At 39.3% G+C, this 15916-nt stretch overlaps 3 protein-coding genes across 3 annotated transcripts in view; all 3 read left to right on the plus strand.

The window, feature by feature from the left end:
• LOC141401064 (uncharacterized) overlaps positions 1 to 15916 on the plus strand; it is a 105912-nt gene that overhangs the window by 52484 nt on the left and 37512 nt on the right. The window lies entirely within an intron of this gene.
• The window catches only part of LOC141401065 (uncharacterized), an 81675-nt gene that overhangs the window by 52388 nt on the left and 13371 nt on the right, over positions 1 to 15916 (plus strand). The window lies entirely within an intron of this gene.
• The window catches only part of LOC141401063 (uncharacterized), a 66350-nt gene that overhangs the window by 4641 nt on the left and 45793 nt on the right, over positions 1 to 15916 (plus strand). The window contains exon 2 of the mRNA XM_073980891.1: positions 7365 to 7403. Within this exon, the coding sequence (XP_073836992.1) occupies positions 7365 to 7403 (39 nt within the window). The remainder of the gene's footprint in view (positions 1 to 7364; positions 7404 to 15916) is intronic.

Raw genomic sequence — 15916 nt, forward strand, 5'->3', positions numbered from 1 at the left:
GTCACTCTTTGGTATAGCCCCCATATATCAGTACCTCCGGCTTTGAGGTATTTTGACGTTCTTCGCCACATTTGCAGACCGAATTAGCTATAATTTGGCACTTAGGGTTCATAGTAATCAACAAACTTATACCCCAAAGGATATGGACATAGGTCCATGTTTTGGTATAGCCCCCATATATCGGTACCTCTCGATTTTCGGTATTTTGAGAATTTTAGCTAAAATTTTTAACCGAACTAGCTGTAATTTGCCATTTTAAGTGGTCATGAAATATCTCCACCTAACATCGTCAACATAGGTCCATATTTTGGTATGGCCCCGATATAACGGTACCACCCGATTTTCGGTATTTTGAGAATTTTAGCTACAATTTGTAACCGAACTATCTGAAATTTGATATTTGAGGTTATCAGTGGTCATGAAACATCTCCACCAAACATCGTCAACATAGGTCCATGTTTTGGTATGGCCCCCTTATAACCGTACCTCCCGATTTTCGGTATTTTGAGCATTTTAGTTACAATTTTTAACCGAACTAGCTGTAATTTGACATTTGAGGTTCTCAGTGGTCATGAAACATCTCCACGAAACATCGTCAACATAGGTCCCCATATATCGGTACCTGCCGATTTTCGGTATTTTGAGAATTTTAGCTACAATTTTTAACCGAAATAGCTGTAATGTGCCATTTGAGGTTCTCAGTGGTCATGAAACATCTCCAACGAAACATCATCAACATAGGTCCATGTTTTGGTATGGCCCCCTTATAACCGTACCTCCCGATTTTCGGTATTTTGAGCATTTTAGTTACAATTTTTAACCGAACTAGCTGTAATTTGCCATTTGAGGTTCTCAGTGGGCATGAAACATCTCCACCAAGCATCGTCAACATAGGTCCATGTTTTGGTATAGCCCGATTTTCGGTATTTTGAGAATTTTAGCTACAGTTTTTAACCGAAATAGCTGTAATTTGACATTTGAAATTCTCAGTGGTCATAAAACATCTCCAACGAAACATCATCAACATAGGTCCATGTTTTGGTATATCCCCCATATAACGGTATCTCCCGATTTTCGGTATTTTGAGAATTTTAGCTGCAATTTTTAACCAAACTAGCTGTAATGTAACTTTTCGACAATGGATAGACTCCTACTGCCTCCCGCTATTGCTTAAATTACACTGTGAACACCAATGTTGGGGCAGAGATAATTCCTTTTGGAGATGAAAGCCCTTGGTGTGTGTATATTAAAAACCCCGAAGGACAGATCCGCCGTGAGTCGAACTTCCGCGTTATGGTGTGATGAAATTTTAGTTAGAGACCCTGTGGGCCATTGTTTTTGTCATTTTTTCAAATGTGCAGGTGATACATTTCAGCTGTTTAAATATATAGTATAGGCATTGTGAGGTTCAGTTATATGAAGGATACGTTAAAATGTGGTCCTCAATGTAAAATTTTAAAAATTCAGGCATTTTGATTGATTATCACGGCTAGAACCCTAAAAATACCGAATATTGGGCGGTACCTATTTATGGGGACAAAATCAAAGGGCGGACCTACATTAATCGAAAATTTTATGGGGGTAGCCTACATCCACGAAAGATTAAGTGACATTTCGGCCATTTTGATTTAATAACTTATATGAAACCCTCAAAATTCCGAAAATCGGGCGGTACAACTAAGTATGGGCCCTATCAAAACATGGAGCCAGTCCAAAAAAAGTTGCTAGATGGTTTTCCAACACTAGGGAATACCGATAGCCAAATTTTAGCCAATTTCACTGAAAGATGTGGTCAAGACTCCCAAAATGCCTGAAATCAGGGGGTACCGTTCTATGGGGGCTATACCGAACCTTGGACCTATATTGAATTTTTTTGCTTGTTTTTATTTGTGTTGCTGAACTAGCGTTTACTGAAATTTTCGTATTGTTATCTGCTCAGGAAGTATTTTTGGCCGCTCTTCCCATACAAGTTCGACCACAGTGCAGCACAGTGCAGCCGTTCTCAACTGACGACATTGCCAACGAACGACATTTGATTTTTATTTATAAAGATTTTTTGGAAAGCTTCCATATAACGGTACCTCCCGATTTTTGATGTTTTTATGATTTCTGCCACATTAACCATCTGAAATGGCTACAATTTGATATTTAGCCTCAGTGATGGTATAAATATTCTGACAGAGAATTGTCAGAACAGGTCCACGTTTTGATATAGCCCCCAGATAAAGGTACTGCCCGATTTAAGTAATTTTGAAGTTTTAGCCACATTATCAAATTGTAGCTGAAATTTGGCATTTAGTCTTCATTTGGGTTATACAATTTTCCGACACATAATTGTCGGTATAGGTTCACGTTTTGACATAGTCCCCATATAACGGTACCGTCCGATATTCGGCATTTTTAAAATTTCAGCGACATCATCCAACTAAAATGAATGGAACCTGATTTGAATATACATAATTTATTTATAATAAGAGTTCAAAATCACCCCATTTGTAGTACTCGTAATAACAAGTAAGCAAAAGCTATAGTCGGACGGGGCCGACCATGTGATATGTATATGTATACCAAGATGAATGTCTCGACGAGTTGAGTCGATCTGGCTATGTGTACCCGTCCTTCCGCCTGTCCATCTAAACCTTGTAATCACGCTACATTTCGAGGCGATCGGACTATAATTGCGACATACAGAGCCGCTACAAAATCGGATAAAAATTTAGAATACAATAAGAATAGGGATCTATTCTGGCCTGAACCCGACCTCCATACAAAATTTCGTGACGATCGGTCCATAATTGCGGCCTGGAGCGTGTTTACAATTTATAATGGACAGACGGACGGATGGACACACATCTCAAAATCGCTTTATCTCGTCGAGATATGAAGATTGGTACACCACATTGGGGGTCTCCGACGAATATTTCGCGAATTTTTCCACATTGTGGTGTAGGGTATAAAACGTTTTATTTTTATCAAAAGCAAAACCTGCTAATAAGGGTAGAAAATATCACCTTTGCAACGATGTAACGTAGGTTGTCGTAGGTGGTCAAACAACGAAGATAATGAAATAGCCGCGATTTTAATAATAATGACGAATATCACTGCTTCGTGGTGCAATGGTATGCACGCCCGCCTTGCACGCAGAAGGTCGTGGGTTCGATTCCCCGGCCAGGCAACATCAAACATTTTTCAACGGTGGCAAAATACCCCTCAGTAATGTTGGCGACATTTCCTGAGTATTTCAGCCTTGAAAAACTTCTCCACAAGTGGTGTCTTAAGACACGCCGTTCGGATTCGGCGATAAACAGTAGGTCCCATATCATTGAGCTAAATATGAATCGGGGTGCACTCATTGATATGAGAGAAGTCTCCCTTGTGCCGTATGGGATGTTGTGGAACAATGTTTTTTTTTGTTTGTATCACTGCTTTGGTGGGGGACCTTCCAAAAGCAAAGTCTGACTATGAAAGTAGAAAATCCCACCTTTACAATGATGTAAAGCAGGTTGGCGTAGGTGGCCAAATAACACAGATATCGCAATAGTCGGTTATATATCCCATTTTTTTAATTTTTTGCAATCACTCTACACGTCGTAAATTTGATTTAATCATCACGAAATTTTGGGTGTTAATGGGGTTTCCACAGAGGGAAAAACCGGAATTTGTAAAAAACTTATTTGGAGAAAAGGCCAACGTTTTATTTCAAAGCAAATATCTCTCTTCTCTAGGAGATATATCGAAAGCAAAACCTGGCAAAGAAAGTAGAAAATATTACCTTTACAACGATGTGAAGTAGGTTGTCATAGGTGGTGAAACATCAGACATGTCGCAATAGTCGGTAATGCATCCTTTTTTCCTCACAGAGAAAAAGCCTATTGATGGTTGGCGTACATACCACTTTTCCATATTTTTTATTTCGTACTTTTGGGTACGAAAAGTACTAAATGGTACCAAATTTGGTACAATATGAATTTAAGTGATCGGATAGAGCTGGAATAGTGAAATTTGGAATTAAGATTACTATTGGAGTGTGGGATTGAGATACTTTTGGAAATTCGTACTTATGGCAACGAAAAGTACTAAATTGGTACTTGTGGGTACAAAATGTACTGAGTTGTACTAAATTTGGTACAATAGGGATTTGGGCGAACGGATCGAGCTGGAATTGAGATTACAGTTGGAGTGTAGGATTGGGGAAGTTTCGGAAATTCGTACTTATGTGTATGAAAAGTACTAAATGGTACTAAATTTGGTACAATGGGGATTTGGGTGAAGAAAAGAGCTGGATCTTCAATTTTGGAATTAAGATTACTGTTGGAGTGTAAGATTGAGATCAGTTTGGAAATTCGTACTTATGGGTGGTAAACGTACTAAATAGTACTAAATTTGGTACAATTTGGATTTGGACGAACAGGATGAGTTGGAATTCTGAAATTTGGAATTAAGATTACTGTTGGAGAGTAGAATTGAGGTGGTTTTGGAAATTCGTGTTTATATGTACGAAACGTACTAAATGGTACTAAATTTGGTACAATTCTGATTTCGTAAAATGGATGGAGCTGGAATCCTGAAATTTGGAATAAAGATTACTGTTGGAGTGGAGCATTGAGTTAGGTTTCGAAATTCGTACTTATGTGTACGAACAGTACTAAATGGTACTAAATTTGGTACAGTTGAGATTTGGGTTAACATAAAGAGCTGGAATCCTGAAATTTGATAATACAATTACTGCTGGAGAATGGGAATGAATGAATGGTAGTTTTGGAAATTCGTGCTTTTGGGAACAAAGAGTAAAAAATGGTGCTAAATTTGGTACAATTTGCATTTGGAAGAACGGATTGAGCTGGAATCCTGAAATTTGAAGTTAAGATTACTGTTGGTGTGGAGCATTGAGTTAGGTTTCGAAATTCGTACTTATGTGTACGAACAGTACTAAATGGTACTGAATTTAGTACAATTTGGTTTTGGGTGAACGGATAAAGCTTGATTCCTCAAATTTGGACTGAGGGTGGGGAAAGGGTTTTTATATACTATGAGTGTACGAAAAGTACTAAATGGTACTAAATTTAGTACAATTTGGATTTGGGTAAACGGATAGAGCTGGAATCCTTAAATTTGGAATTGATATTACTAGGACTAAAGTAGTTTTAGAAATTCGTACTTAGAGTACAAAAAGTACGAAATGGTACAATAGAGATTTAGGTAAACGGATAGAGCTGGAATCCTGAAATTTCTGTTGGAGTGTAGGATTGAGGTAGTTTTGGAAATTCGTACTTATGGGAACGAAAAGTTCTAAATGTTAATAAATTTTGGACAATGGGGATTTTGGTGAACGGATAGAGCTGCAATCCCGAAATTTGGAATTGAGATTACTGTTGGAGTGTAAGATTGAAGTAGTTTCGGAAATTTGTATTTATGGGTATTAAATGGTACTAAATTTGGTACAATTAGGATGTGGGCTAACGGATAGAGTTGGAATCCTGAAATTTGGAATTAAGATCACTTACTGTACGAATAGTAATAATGGTACTAAATTTAGTACAATTTGGATTTGGTGAACGGATAGAGCTTGATTCCTCAAATTTGGACTGAGGGTCACTGATGAAGAGCAAAAAAGATGTACCAAAGGGTTTTTCGAAATTATGAGTGTACGAAAAGTACTTAATGGTACTAAATTTGGTACAATTTGGACTTGAGTGAATAAAAAGAACTTGAAACTTTAAATTTGGAATTGAGATTGCGGTTGGAGTGTAGGATAAAGATAGTTTTGGAAATTCGTACAATTTGGATTTGGGGACGGATAGAGCTGGAATCCTTGGATATGGTAAAACTACTGTTGGAGTGTGGGATTGAGACATGGAGGTAGTTTGTGAAATTCGTACATATGGGCACGAAATTTATAATACAATTTTGATTTGAGTGCACGAATAGCGTTGGAATTAAGATTACTGTTGGACTGTAGAATTGAGGTAGTTTTGGTACTTATGGGTATGAACAGTACTAAAATTGGTACATTTTGGATTTGAGTGAAAAGATAGAGAGCTGGACTCCTGAAATCCGGAATTAAGTTTACTGTTAAAGTGTATGACTGAGGGAGTTGTGGAAATGCATACTTTGGTACAAATTGGATTTTAGTAAACTGAATTAAGATTACTGTTGGAGTGTAGGATTCAGGAAGTTTTGGAAATTCGTACTTATGGGTAAGAGAAGTACTAAATGGTACTAAACATGGAACAATATGGATTTGGGGTGAACGGATAGAGGTGGAATCCTGAAATTTGGAATTAATGTTGTTGTTATTTATTGTTGATCTGTTATATGGTAATTTATATTTGATGTATATTTCGGCTAAAGGTCAGTGAAAAGACGTTGTTTATGTTTAGTTTTAAATTTTTATTTTTTTGGTTGAATTTTTATTTCGGTTGACTTCGTTAATTAATATTACTGTAGAAGTGTAGGATTCAGATAGTTTTGGAAAGTCATACAATTTGGATTTGGGTGAATTAATACAGCTGGAATCCTGAAATTATGGAATTACGATTACAGTCGAAGGGTAGGATTCAGGTAGTTTTGAAAAATCGTACTTATAGTTACGAAAAGTAATACATTTGGTACAATATGGATTTAGGTGAACGGATAGCGGTAGAATCCTGCAATTTGAAATTATGATTATTGTAGGCCTGTTGAATTGAGGAAGGAAAATTCGTACATTCGGGTACGAAAGTTTTAAATTGTTCTAAATTTGGTACAATTTGGATTTGGTTTAACGGATATGGCTGGAGTCCTGAAATTCGGAATTAAGATTACTGTCAAAGTGAAGGATTGAGGTAGTTTTCGAAAATCTTACATATGGGTACGAAGAATACGAAATGGTACTAAGTTTGGTACAATTTGGAATTGCACGAACGGATACAGCTGGAATATTGAGATTTGGAATTACGATTACTTTAATTATTACTTTAATATGTCGTCGAAATACGTACTCAATTTGTTGTTGGGTGTAGGAACAGTGCTGGAATCTGTATTTTTTGGATATAGGGTGAGTATTGGTGTGCAACGTTGGTCTCGCTGTTAATGTGTAAGGGTGATATACGGCTGATATTCTTAAAAATCGAACTAAAAGGGTACGAACAGTACTAAAATAAAAATAAATATTGATTAAAACTATTTTATATCCTTTCCGCATACGAAGTAGCGGGCACTTTGCTAGTATTTTATATTTTACCAGCAAAAGCTTATGCACAGGTGTAGTGGTGTAGGGTATTACATAGTCGGCCCCGACCCGACTATAGCCTTGGCTCACTTGTTTTTTTGTAATCATTTTCCAAATAAAATACATGCAATTAAAATACATATTTCTTTTACAGGTCTATTTGTTGTATTTTTGACCGATAATACCTTGGCAGGTAATGTATATGTGCTGACTCAATTGTGTATTGGGATTAGGGTGTCCAAAACCGAAACCGGTTACCCGGTTTTGATTTACAACCCCGAAACTGGTTTTTGCCAAAAACGTCATTTTCGGTTAACTGAAAAACCCGGTTATTTGTGTCGGTTAACCGGTTTAAAAAAATAGTAATATTTTTAATATTTCATTAAAATTGTATTTTTGAAGGTAAACTAAATTAACTTACACAAGGTACGACAATGTTTTAAATGTCAGATACCTTTAAATTTGAAAACAAATTTTGTGTAAAATGTAGAGTTGTGCCAATTTAGTTCACTACAAAATTCCAATGGTACACATCATTTGTATGAAAAATCTGCGTATACGTTATATCACACGTTAGTTTTTATGAAGTTACTCATACATTTTGGAACTAATGCAGTGAACTAGGAACTAGAGCAATAGTAGCTACAATTTAAAACGAATGTTTCGTCCAACTTAGTCATTATTCAAATATTATAAATATTATTCAATAATTTTACGATAATTTGAGATTTTCAAAGCAAGACGAAGAATCCGAAGTTAATAAAATGTAAACTCAATTCTTTTGGTACACAATTTTATATTTGTAAGAGTTTTACTATCCTTAGGGCAGAATTTCGGTCTAAATTTTGCTGTCCCACTTCGAGGTTTATTGTCAAATAACAAGGATATTATGAGATAATTATATAATAACGAAGTGGTTATACTTAATTTACCCCTTGCCGCACATTTTTAATCAAATATATATCAATTATGGGTGCCACCGTGGTGCAATGGTATGCACGCCCGCCTTGCACGCAGAAGGTCGGGGGTTCGATTCCCCGGCCAGGCAACATCAAACAAAGAATTTTCAACGGTGGCAAAATACCCCTCAGTAATGTTGGCGACATTTCCTGAGTATTTCAGCCTTGAAAAACTTCTCCATAAGTGGTGTCTTAAGACACGCCGTTCGGACTCGGCGATAAACAGTAGGTCCCATATCATTGAGCTAAATATGAATCGGGGTGCACTCATTGATATGAGAGAAGTCTCCCTTGTCCCGTATGGGATGTTGTGGAACAATGTTTTTGTTATATCAATTATGAGCAAATTTGTACCTATTTAACAAAACCGGTTTAAACCGGTAAAACGGTTTTTAAAATTTTTGAAAAAATTGAAAATTTCGGTTAACCGAAAACCGGTTTGTTTGGAAACCCCCGTTTTTTGGATAAAATATGTTTTTTACTTCATCTAAACTTCTACTACAAAAAATAATTTACATTAACCTAAGTATGGGGTGAAAAATGTGAAGCACATGTTCTGATTGATTTTTTTCGTGGAAAAGTCCATGACCAATCAGTTTTCATCTCAAAAGGACAGTAGCTTTCCCTTGGTGTCACATCGGTTTACAGCCGCGCCCTTAAGAAAAGAAAACAAGTAAAAAATCGGTTAGTTCGGCTGGGCCAAATTTATTAAACACTCCATCAAAAAAAAAAAAAAAAAATTAGCTAAACGAAATATTTTGGTTTCTTTCATAAACACATTTTTGGTGGAGATATTTTATGACCACGGATACTCCAAATGCCTGAATTAGGTCAGAACATGTAACTAAAAATGTTTCCAATCCGACGGCTTTATATGGGGCCTATATCAAAGTGTTGCCCTTTATCAAAATCTTCTCTAGGTTAGGTTAGGTTAGGTTGATAAGAGGGGTGATACTAGATCACCACATGCCCATGTGGACATACACTTAAGCCATAAGTAGGCCTGTTGTGCGCTCTAATTTTGGGTTATGGAAGGATTATCCTTTTTTTTTACTTAGTTTAGGATCTCTGTCCTATTTACATAGTCTCTGATCTTTTTGAACTCGATTGTCCTAATTTGGTCGAGTCCTGGTATAATGTCATTCCCTAGTAACTGGGTTCTCAGATTTGTGAAGGCTTGACAATGGCAGAGGTAATGTTCCAACGTTTCGTCGTCCTCTCCGCATGCTCTGCATTCACTGTTTTCTGCACAACCTATTTTGTGCAGGTGCGCTTTTAGACCTAGGTGACCTGTAAGGATTCCTGTCAGTCTACTAATATCTTTTTTACTTAGTAAAAGTAATTCTTTTGTTTTGTCCTCGTCTGGGTTTCCCCATAGGATTTTTGTGTTTTTTCCCTTCTCTCCACTACTCCAGAGGGATACATGTGCATTTTTTGCCCATGTCTTTAGTTCTAGTCGCGTAGCTTTAAACGGCTTAGCGTTTTCTAGACTTACCGTTGATTGCTCCTTGGCTTGTTTTGCCAAGGAGTTTGCTATTTCATTACCCCTAATCCCGGTATGCCCTGGTACCCATATAATGTTTACCTTACCGTGTTGGGAGTAATTATTTATAGATTTAATACATTCCAAGACAGTTCTAGATTTCACTGTCTTGGTTGATATAGCTCTAATGGCTGCTTTGCTATCCGTAAGGATATTTACAGTGGTAGGCCTTGTGTGTGTATCAAACCAAAGCAGACACTCTGTTATCGCCCGGAGTTCCGCCTGCAGGATCGTGTTATGATCCGGCAGACGGAGGGAGATTTCCGTTTCCGGTTCCATTATATAAAGACCCAGTCCGGTTCTCCCCCCTAGCACAGCCCCATCCGTAAACCCACAGCTTCCAGCGGGAATCTGTGCTAGAGCTCCCTCGATCCACATGTCTCTGTCAGGTATTGACACTTCACACAAGGCTACTTCACTAGTTTCAGGTATACGGTCCGATACTACCTGATTTATAGATTCACCCGTTGTGACCTTTAATATGTTTTGGTGGTATGTTTGGTGGCTCTTTTCGATCCACTCGCTCATCGACTTTAGCCTTACAGCTGCGATGGCTGCCTCATACCTTACCTGAATCTCTATTGGGTGTACAAACAAAATTGTTTCTAGAGCCCTAGTCGGTGTGGTCCTCATTGCTCCGCTAATGCTTAGGCAGCATGTTCTTTGGACCTTTTGCAATATTTCCACATTGCATTTTTTGTCCATGGCTGTCCACCATACCACAGACGCGTAGGTTAGAATTGGTCTAATTACGCTTCTGTATAGCCAGTGTATCATCCTAGGATTGAACCCCCATTTTGAGCCTATCGCCCTTCTGCAGGTTGACCAACATATTTGGGCCTTGTTGGCCCTTTCTTGTATATGGTCTTTCCATTTAAGTTTCCTATCCAGAATTACTCCTAGATATTTAACTGTACAAGAGATATTTATTGTCTTATCTAGAAAAACTGGTTCCTCGTAGTGCCCCATTTTCGTTTTCCTAGTGAATAGACATAATTCTGTTTTTTCTGGGTTGACGTTCAGACCTCTCGGCCTGGCCCAGTTAAAAGCAATTTTTAGAGCCGTTTCTGCTCTACGACAGAGTTGATTCGGATTCTTTCCCCTCATAAGTATTATAACGTCGTCTGCGTAGCAGACTGGGTCAAATCCTTCTTCGGTTAGGGTCCTCAAGAGACTGTTTATGGTGGTAACCCACAACAGAGGTGAAAGTATCCCTCCCTGTGGCGTTCCTTGTCCAACTTTGTCTCTTATTTTCACGTCGTATAGCCCGCAGCTTATCCATCTATTCCTTAGCATGTGGTTTATCCAGTTCCTTAAGGCCCTGTCTACCTGAAACTCGTCTAAGGAGTGGATAAGTGTCTCGGTGCTTACGTTATTGAAAGCGCCTTCGATGTCGATGCATACAGCAAGTGTGTACATTTTCATTTCGAAGGTTCTTTCTATGTGGTGTACTACCTCATGCAATGCGGTTTCCACTGATCTGCCTTTAACGTATGCATGTTGTTTGAATTTAAGCATATCGTTGGGGATCTTACTCTTTATCATGGTGTCGACTGTCCGTTCCATTGTTTTGAGTAAGAATGAAGTTAAACTTATCGGTCGATAAGATTTTGGTGTTGCATAACTTGCCTTGCCAGGTTTGGGTATAAAGACTACCCTTGCCTCCTGCCAGGCTATAGGAGTGTATGCAAGTTTTAAGCATGCATTGAAGATCCCGACCAGTTTGGACGCAATAAAGTCCACTTCCCTCTGTAATAAAGCCGGGAAGATCTGGTCTGGTCCAGCTGCTTTATATGGTGAAAAGCTTAAAATGGCTTGTTGGACCATTAAGCTGTCGATCTTTGGTGCTTCTTCCGATGAGTTAATACATTCCGTCGATGCCTCAGTGTTAACCATGGTATTCTGCGGGAAGTGCGTTTTCATCAGAAGGCCTAGAGTTTCTTCTGTTGTTTCAATCCTTTTTCCATTTCCATCGACCAATTGCTCGGTCTGTGTATGGGTTTTAGATAGAAACTTTTTAATCTTTGAAACGTCATTTACACTATCCACCTGTTCGCAGAAAAGCTTCCAGGAGTTTCGTTTGTCGTTTCTTGTTATTTTGTTGTATTCCTTTAATTTTGCCTGATAGTTGTCCCAGAATACAGCTGCTTTTTTACGTTTGGCCCTATTATAAAGTCTGCGGACCTCCTTGCCTTTATTCCGAATTTCCCCTGTCATCCAGGGTTTTTCGTAGGCGGATTTCCTCTCTCGAAGGGGACAACTTTCCTCGAAAGACTTTACTAGTGCCTCAGTTAACTTTAGGACATCTCTCTCTATGTCCTCCTTACTTAGGCATTCCTCATCTGGTTGCCCAAGTCTTTCTTTTACTCGTTTTCCGAACTTTGTCCAATTTGTTTTGGATTTGTTTCGGAAGGTTATCGGGTTAGGCGATGGCCTAGCTATTTTAAATCTAATATACTTATGGTCTGAGAAGGAGTGTTCCTCCAGGACCCTCCACTCGTGTACCTCGTTTATTAAATTTTCTGAACATATCGTTATATCTAGTACTTCCTCCCTAATTCTATTAACAAAGGTTGGCGTATTCCCGGTGTTAAGTGTAATTAGGTCGTTAGTATTTAAGTAATCTATAAGGGCTTGTCCCCTTTTGTTAATGTTAGTACTACCCCACGAGATGTGGTGAGAGTTAGCATCGCTACCTACTAGTACTTCGTTACCTGTTTGCTTTATCCTTCTCACCAGTTGCTGCAATTCCGACGAAGGTGGTAATGTCGGGGAGTCGAACGGCAGGTATAATGATACTAGGTATATGTTACCATTCCCCTGCTTCAATACTGTAACGTCCGACGATGACAACTCTGGAGAAAAAAGAAAGCATAAGTTTTTGTGGCATATAATGCAGGTCCTCGGTCGGGATCCCGTATTTGCGTAAAAAAGTTGATAATTTATATGGTTAAGTCCAGAAACCTTGTTTTTTATGGTCCAAGGTTCTTGGATTAAACCAATATGTATATTACCTTTAGTTATTTTGTCCATCAGGGCTAGTGTTGCCGTTTCGCTCCGATGGAGGTTGATCTGGATGACCTCAATCATTGGTCCTCCAGAAGGTTGGCTTCTTGGGAGTCGCTAATTTCGTCTGCTCCTCCCTCCTGATAGCCTTTTGGTAGGTTGACCTCTTGGTTATTTGGTTTGGCAATCTCCTCCTCACCAACTCTTGCCTTTCCAACTTTGAAGTAGACCGAGTTCGAGACGAAGAATGCCTTGCCCTTGGTTTTGACGAGCCCGGCTAGCGAGAGATCGTCGATCCCCATCACAAGGAGAGTGCCGTCTTCCTTCTCCTCCCTGTGGAAGACCTCCCATCTTTCCACCTTTAGGGCCTTGTTTTGTACGCCAAAGACCTCGAGCATGCGCTCCGTCTCGAGCTTGCAGCCATACCCCTTGACGTACACCGATGCTTTGGTTAGGTGAGGAATTTCGTCTTTCCTCACCAGTTTTAGTCTGCCACCTTCCCATGGAGTTGCTATACTGCTGACTACCTCCCCGAGAGCTGCAGAGTTTGCGTGTGAGTCCAGGTGGTACAATAGGAGGTCCCCCCTTGGCTCACAGCAGTTTATTCTTATTGAGACTCGTCCTTGCAGGATTTGTTCCAATATTTTATCGTTGATCGATTTCTCGATCTCCGGTAAGTACTCTTTGTGTAGCCTTCCAGATCCTTTACTAGTATCGATTACTGCGTAGCACAGCTCGTCCTTGTAGTATCTCTTGGCTACCTTGGCGTAAGTCGATGGCGGCTCCGTTCCGGTTTCAGCGTCCATCTTCCTCTTCTGGGTGGTAGTAGGCTTCTTTACTGAGTCCTTGGCCACCGCAGAAGATTCCGACGTCGCGCTCACCTTCTTTTTGTCAGAACTCGCCTCTTCAGTATCATTTGAAGGATCCTTTTGGCAGTCTCCTTGGCTTTTGTCCTGACGAGGTTTGTTCTGGGCAATTGAAGGTGGGAAGCCCTTTTTCTTCTTACTGGGTTTTGCCACGTTCTGCTCCTCAGGAGACCTTGTCCTCTTCGCCGCTTCCGAAGAAGTGGAGGGACTTTCTGTGGTAACCTTTGAAGCAGCCAGCTGTTTTTCCTTCTTTAGTTTTGCCTGGTTCCTCTTAAATTTCTTCCTTTGGGCCCCAGACCACTGCACTCTTTTCGTCGTGAGCTTTGCGATGCTCTCGCTCACTTCTTCTACCATCTTGTGGACTTCCTCTTTCATGGGATTTTCCACAACGGTGGTGTTTGTTTTGCCGCAGCTATCGGATTCGGAATCAGGGTCGCTACCATCATCAGATAGTTGGGTCAAGTTAATCCTCCCCCTGTGCTGCCCTTTATCCTCCTCCGTTTTTACACTAGGTTTTACACTAGGTTGTGTGCTTGTAGCATTACCTTCGACCACAGATGCCAAGGCACCCACATCTATGGGAATTGCTCACGATCGCATGATATCGACGGGGTGTGACTCGTAGGCAGATCACTGGTCCCCGCCGGCACTGGGTTTATTAGGCCCTGCACCGTAACTTTTTCTTCTTTTTTTCCTTCCATATTTGTTTTTTGTTTTAGGGGAACACCCCCATAGTCAGTTTTTTGTCCGCGGGAAACTCAAGGTTTCCAGAGGTGGATAATCCCACCTCTCTGCCCCAGACCCACCATGCAATAGGTATTGGACAGAGTGGTACGACCATCCTCCTCCCCCTATCCGCCGGTGGGGACGCGCCCGGTAGGAGAACTAACAAACTCCCGCGGGGTAAAATCTTCTCTAACTCTTACTCGCAAAACAAGTAAGAGATAGACTAGGATAATGAGATGTAGTATGCCTAGGTAAGGAGGATATAAACAGACATATTACAAACTAACCTTCGAGAAAGGAAGTCTACCTGCGAAAAACACTTGATGACAAGGGAAATTCGTAACAAGGGCAAAGTGGTCCGAAGACTTTACAAAAGGGCAAAACTAGGAGGGTTGGCGTTTTTTATTTGGGATGACGACTTCTATTTGTTTTTCAAAATAGTCAGGCTTAATCCCATAGTCGTTGTTTTAATATTTTATTAAAACAACTTTAATTTATTAGTGGGAAAAAATTGGCGATGTTTACCAAGGGGTAAGGCAGGGAAGACTATAGTTTCAGATCTCGCCACAGATCTTCATCAGTTCCCTTGTTTCTTGTTTTCAACAAGAAACTTTTTATACCCAAGTGTCAATTGTTCGCTCAAATAGATACGTGAGCAAAGAAACACTCTGATCGAGAATTTCTTTGGGACTACGTAAAAAAGCAGCTGTATTCTGCTACAAGTACCAAACAAGATTAAAGGAATACACCAAAATAACAAGAAACGCCGAACGGAACTCCTGGAAACTATTATGTAAACAGGTAGATATCGCAAACGACGTATCAAAAATCAAATAGTTTCTATCCAAAACACATACGCAAACCAAGGTTATTGTTGATGAAATGGCAAAAAGATGCAAAACAACAGAGGAAAAACCCTTAAGCCTTCTGACGTAAACTGACTTCCCGTCGAGCACTACGGCTCACACAGTGTCATCGATAGTGAATGGTTACGCATCAGATGAATCTCCAAAAATCGACAACTCGATTGTCAAAAAAGCTATAATGAGTTTCACACCATACCAAGCAGCGGGGTTAGACCAGATCTTCCTAGCTGTTGGGCTCCAAAGCCTTATAGTGGAGGCCAAAGTGGGATTAAGTCTTTCCAAAAACAAAAGACTGATTTGAAGTTTTAATCCTTTATTTGAGATTGGGTCTCCATGGCCAACCTCTTCAAATATAATAACTTAACTAAAAATATTTTTGATTTTTAAAAGTATATGGGAAATTTCAAATTTCCTTTACAATTCCTCAAAAAAAAATTAAAAAAATTTTTTACAAGCACATTCACGATTTTTGGTACATGGGTTAAGAAAAAAATCGTGGTTTCAAATCTGTTCGCGTTCACAAAATTGGATGCTGCGCCCAAAAGTTATGGGGGGTTTTATTCCCTTATAAAGAAAAAATATTTAAAAATTCCCTTTGTGTTATAATACCAAAATGTATATATAAATTGGTAACAACATTTAATATCTATCCGTAGACGCCTAAATATTTGCTAAATTTATTTTCATTTTCGCGGAAAATTAAAAAATTATGAAGGAATCTTGGAGTAAATTTTATTTAT

The sequence above is a fragment of the Musca autumnalis genome, unplaced genomic scaffold, assembly GCF_047663935.1.
Source record: "Musca autumnalis isolate F117 unplaced genomic scaffold, ASM4766393v1 scaffold_4, whole genome shotgun sequence".
Lineage (NCBI taxonomy): Eukaryota > Metazoa > Arthropoda > Insecta > Diptera > Muscidae > Musca > Musca autumnalis.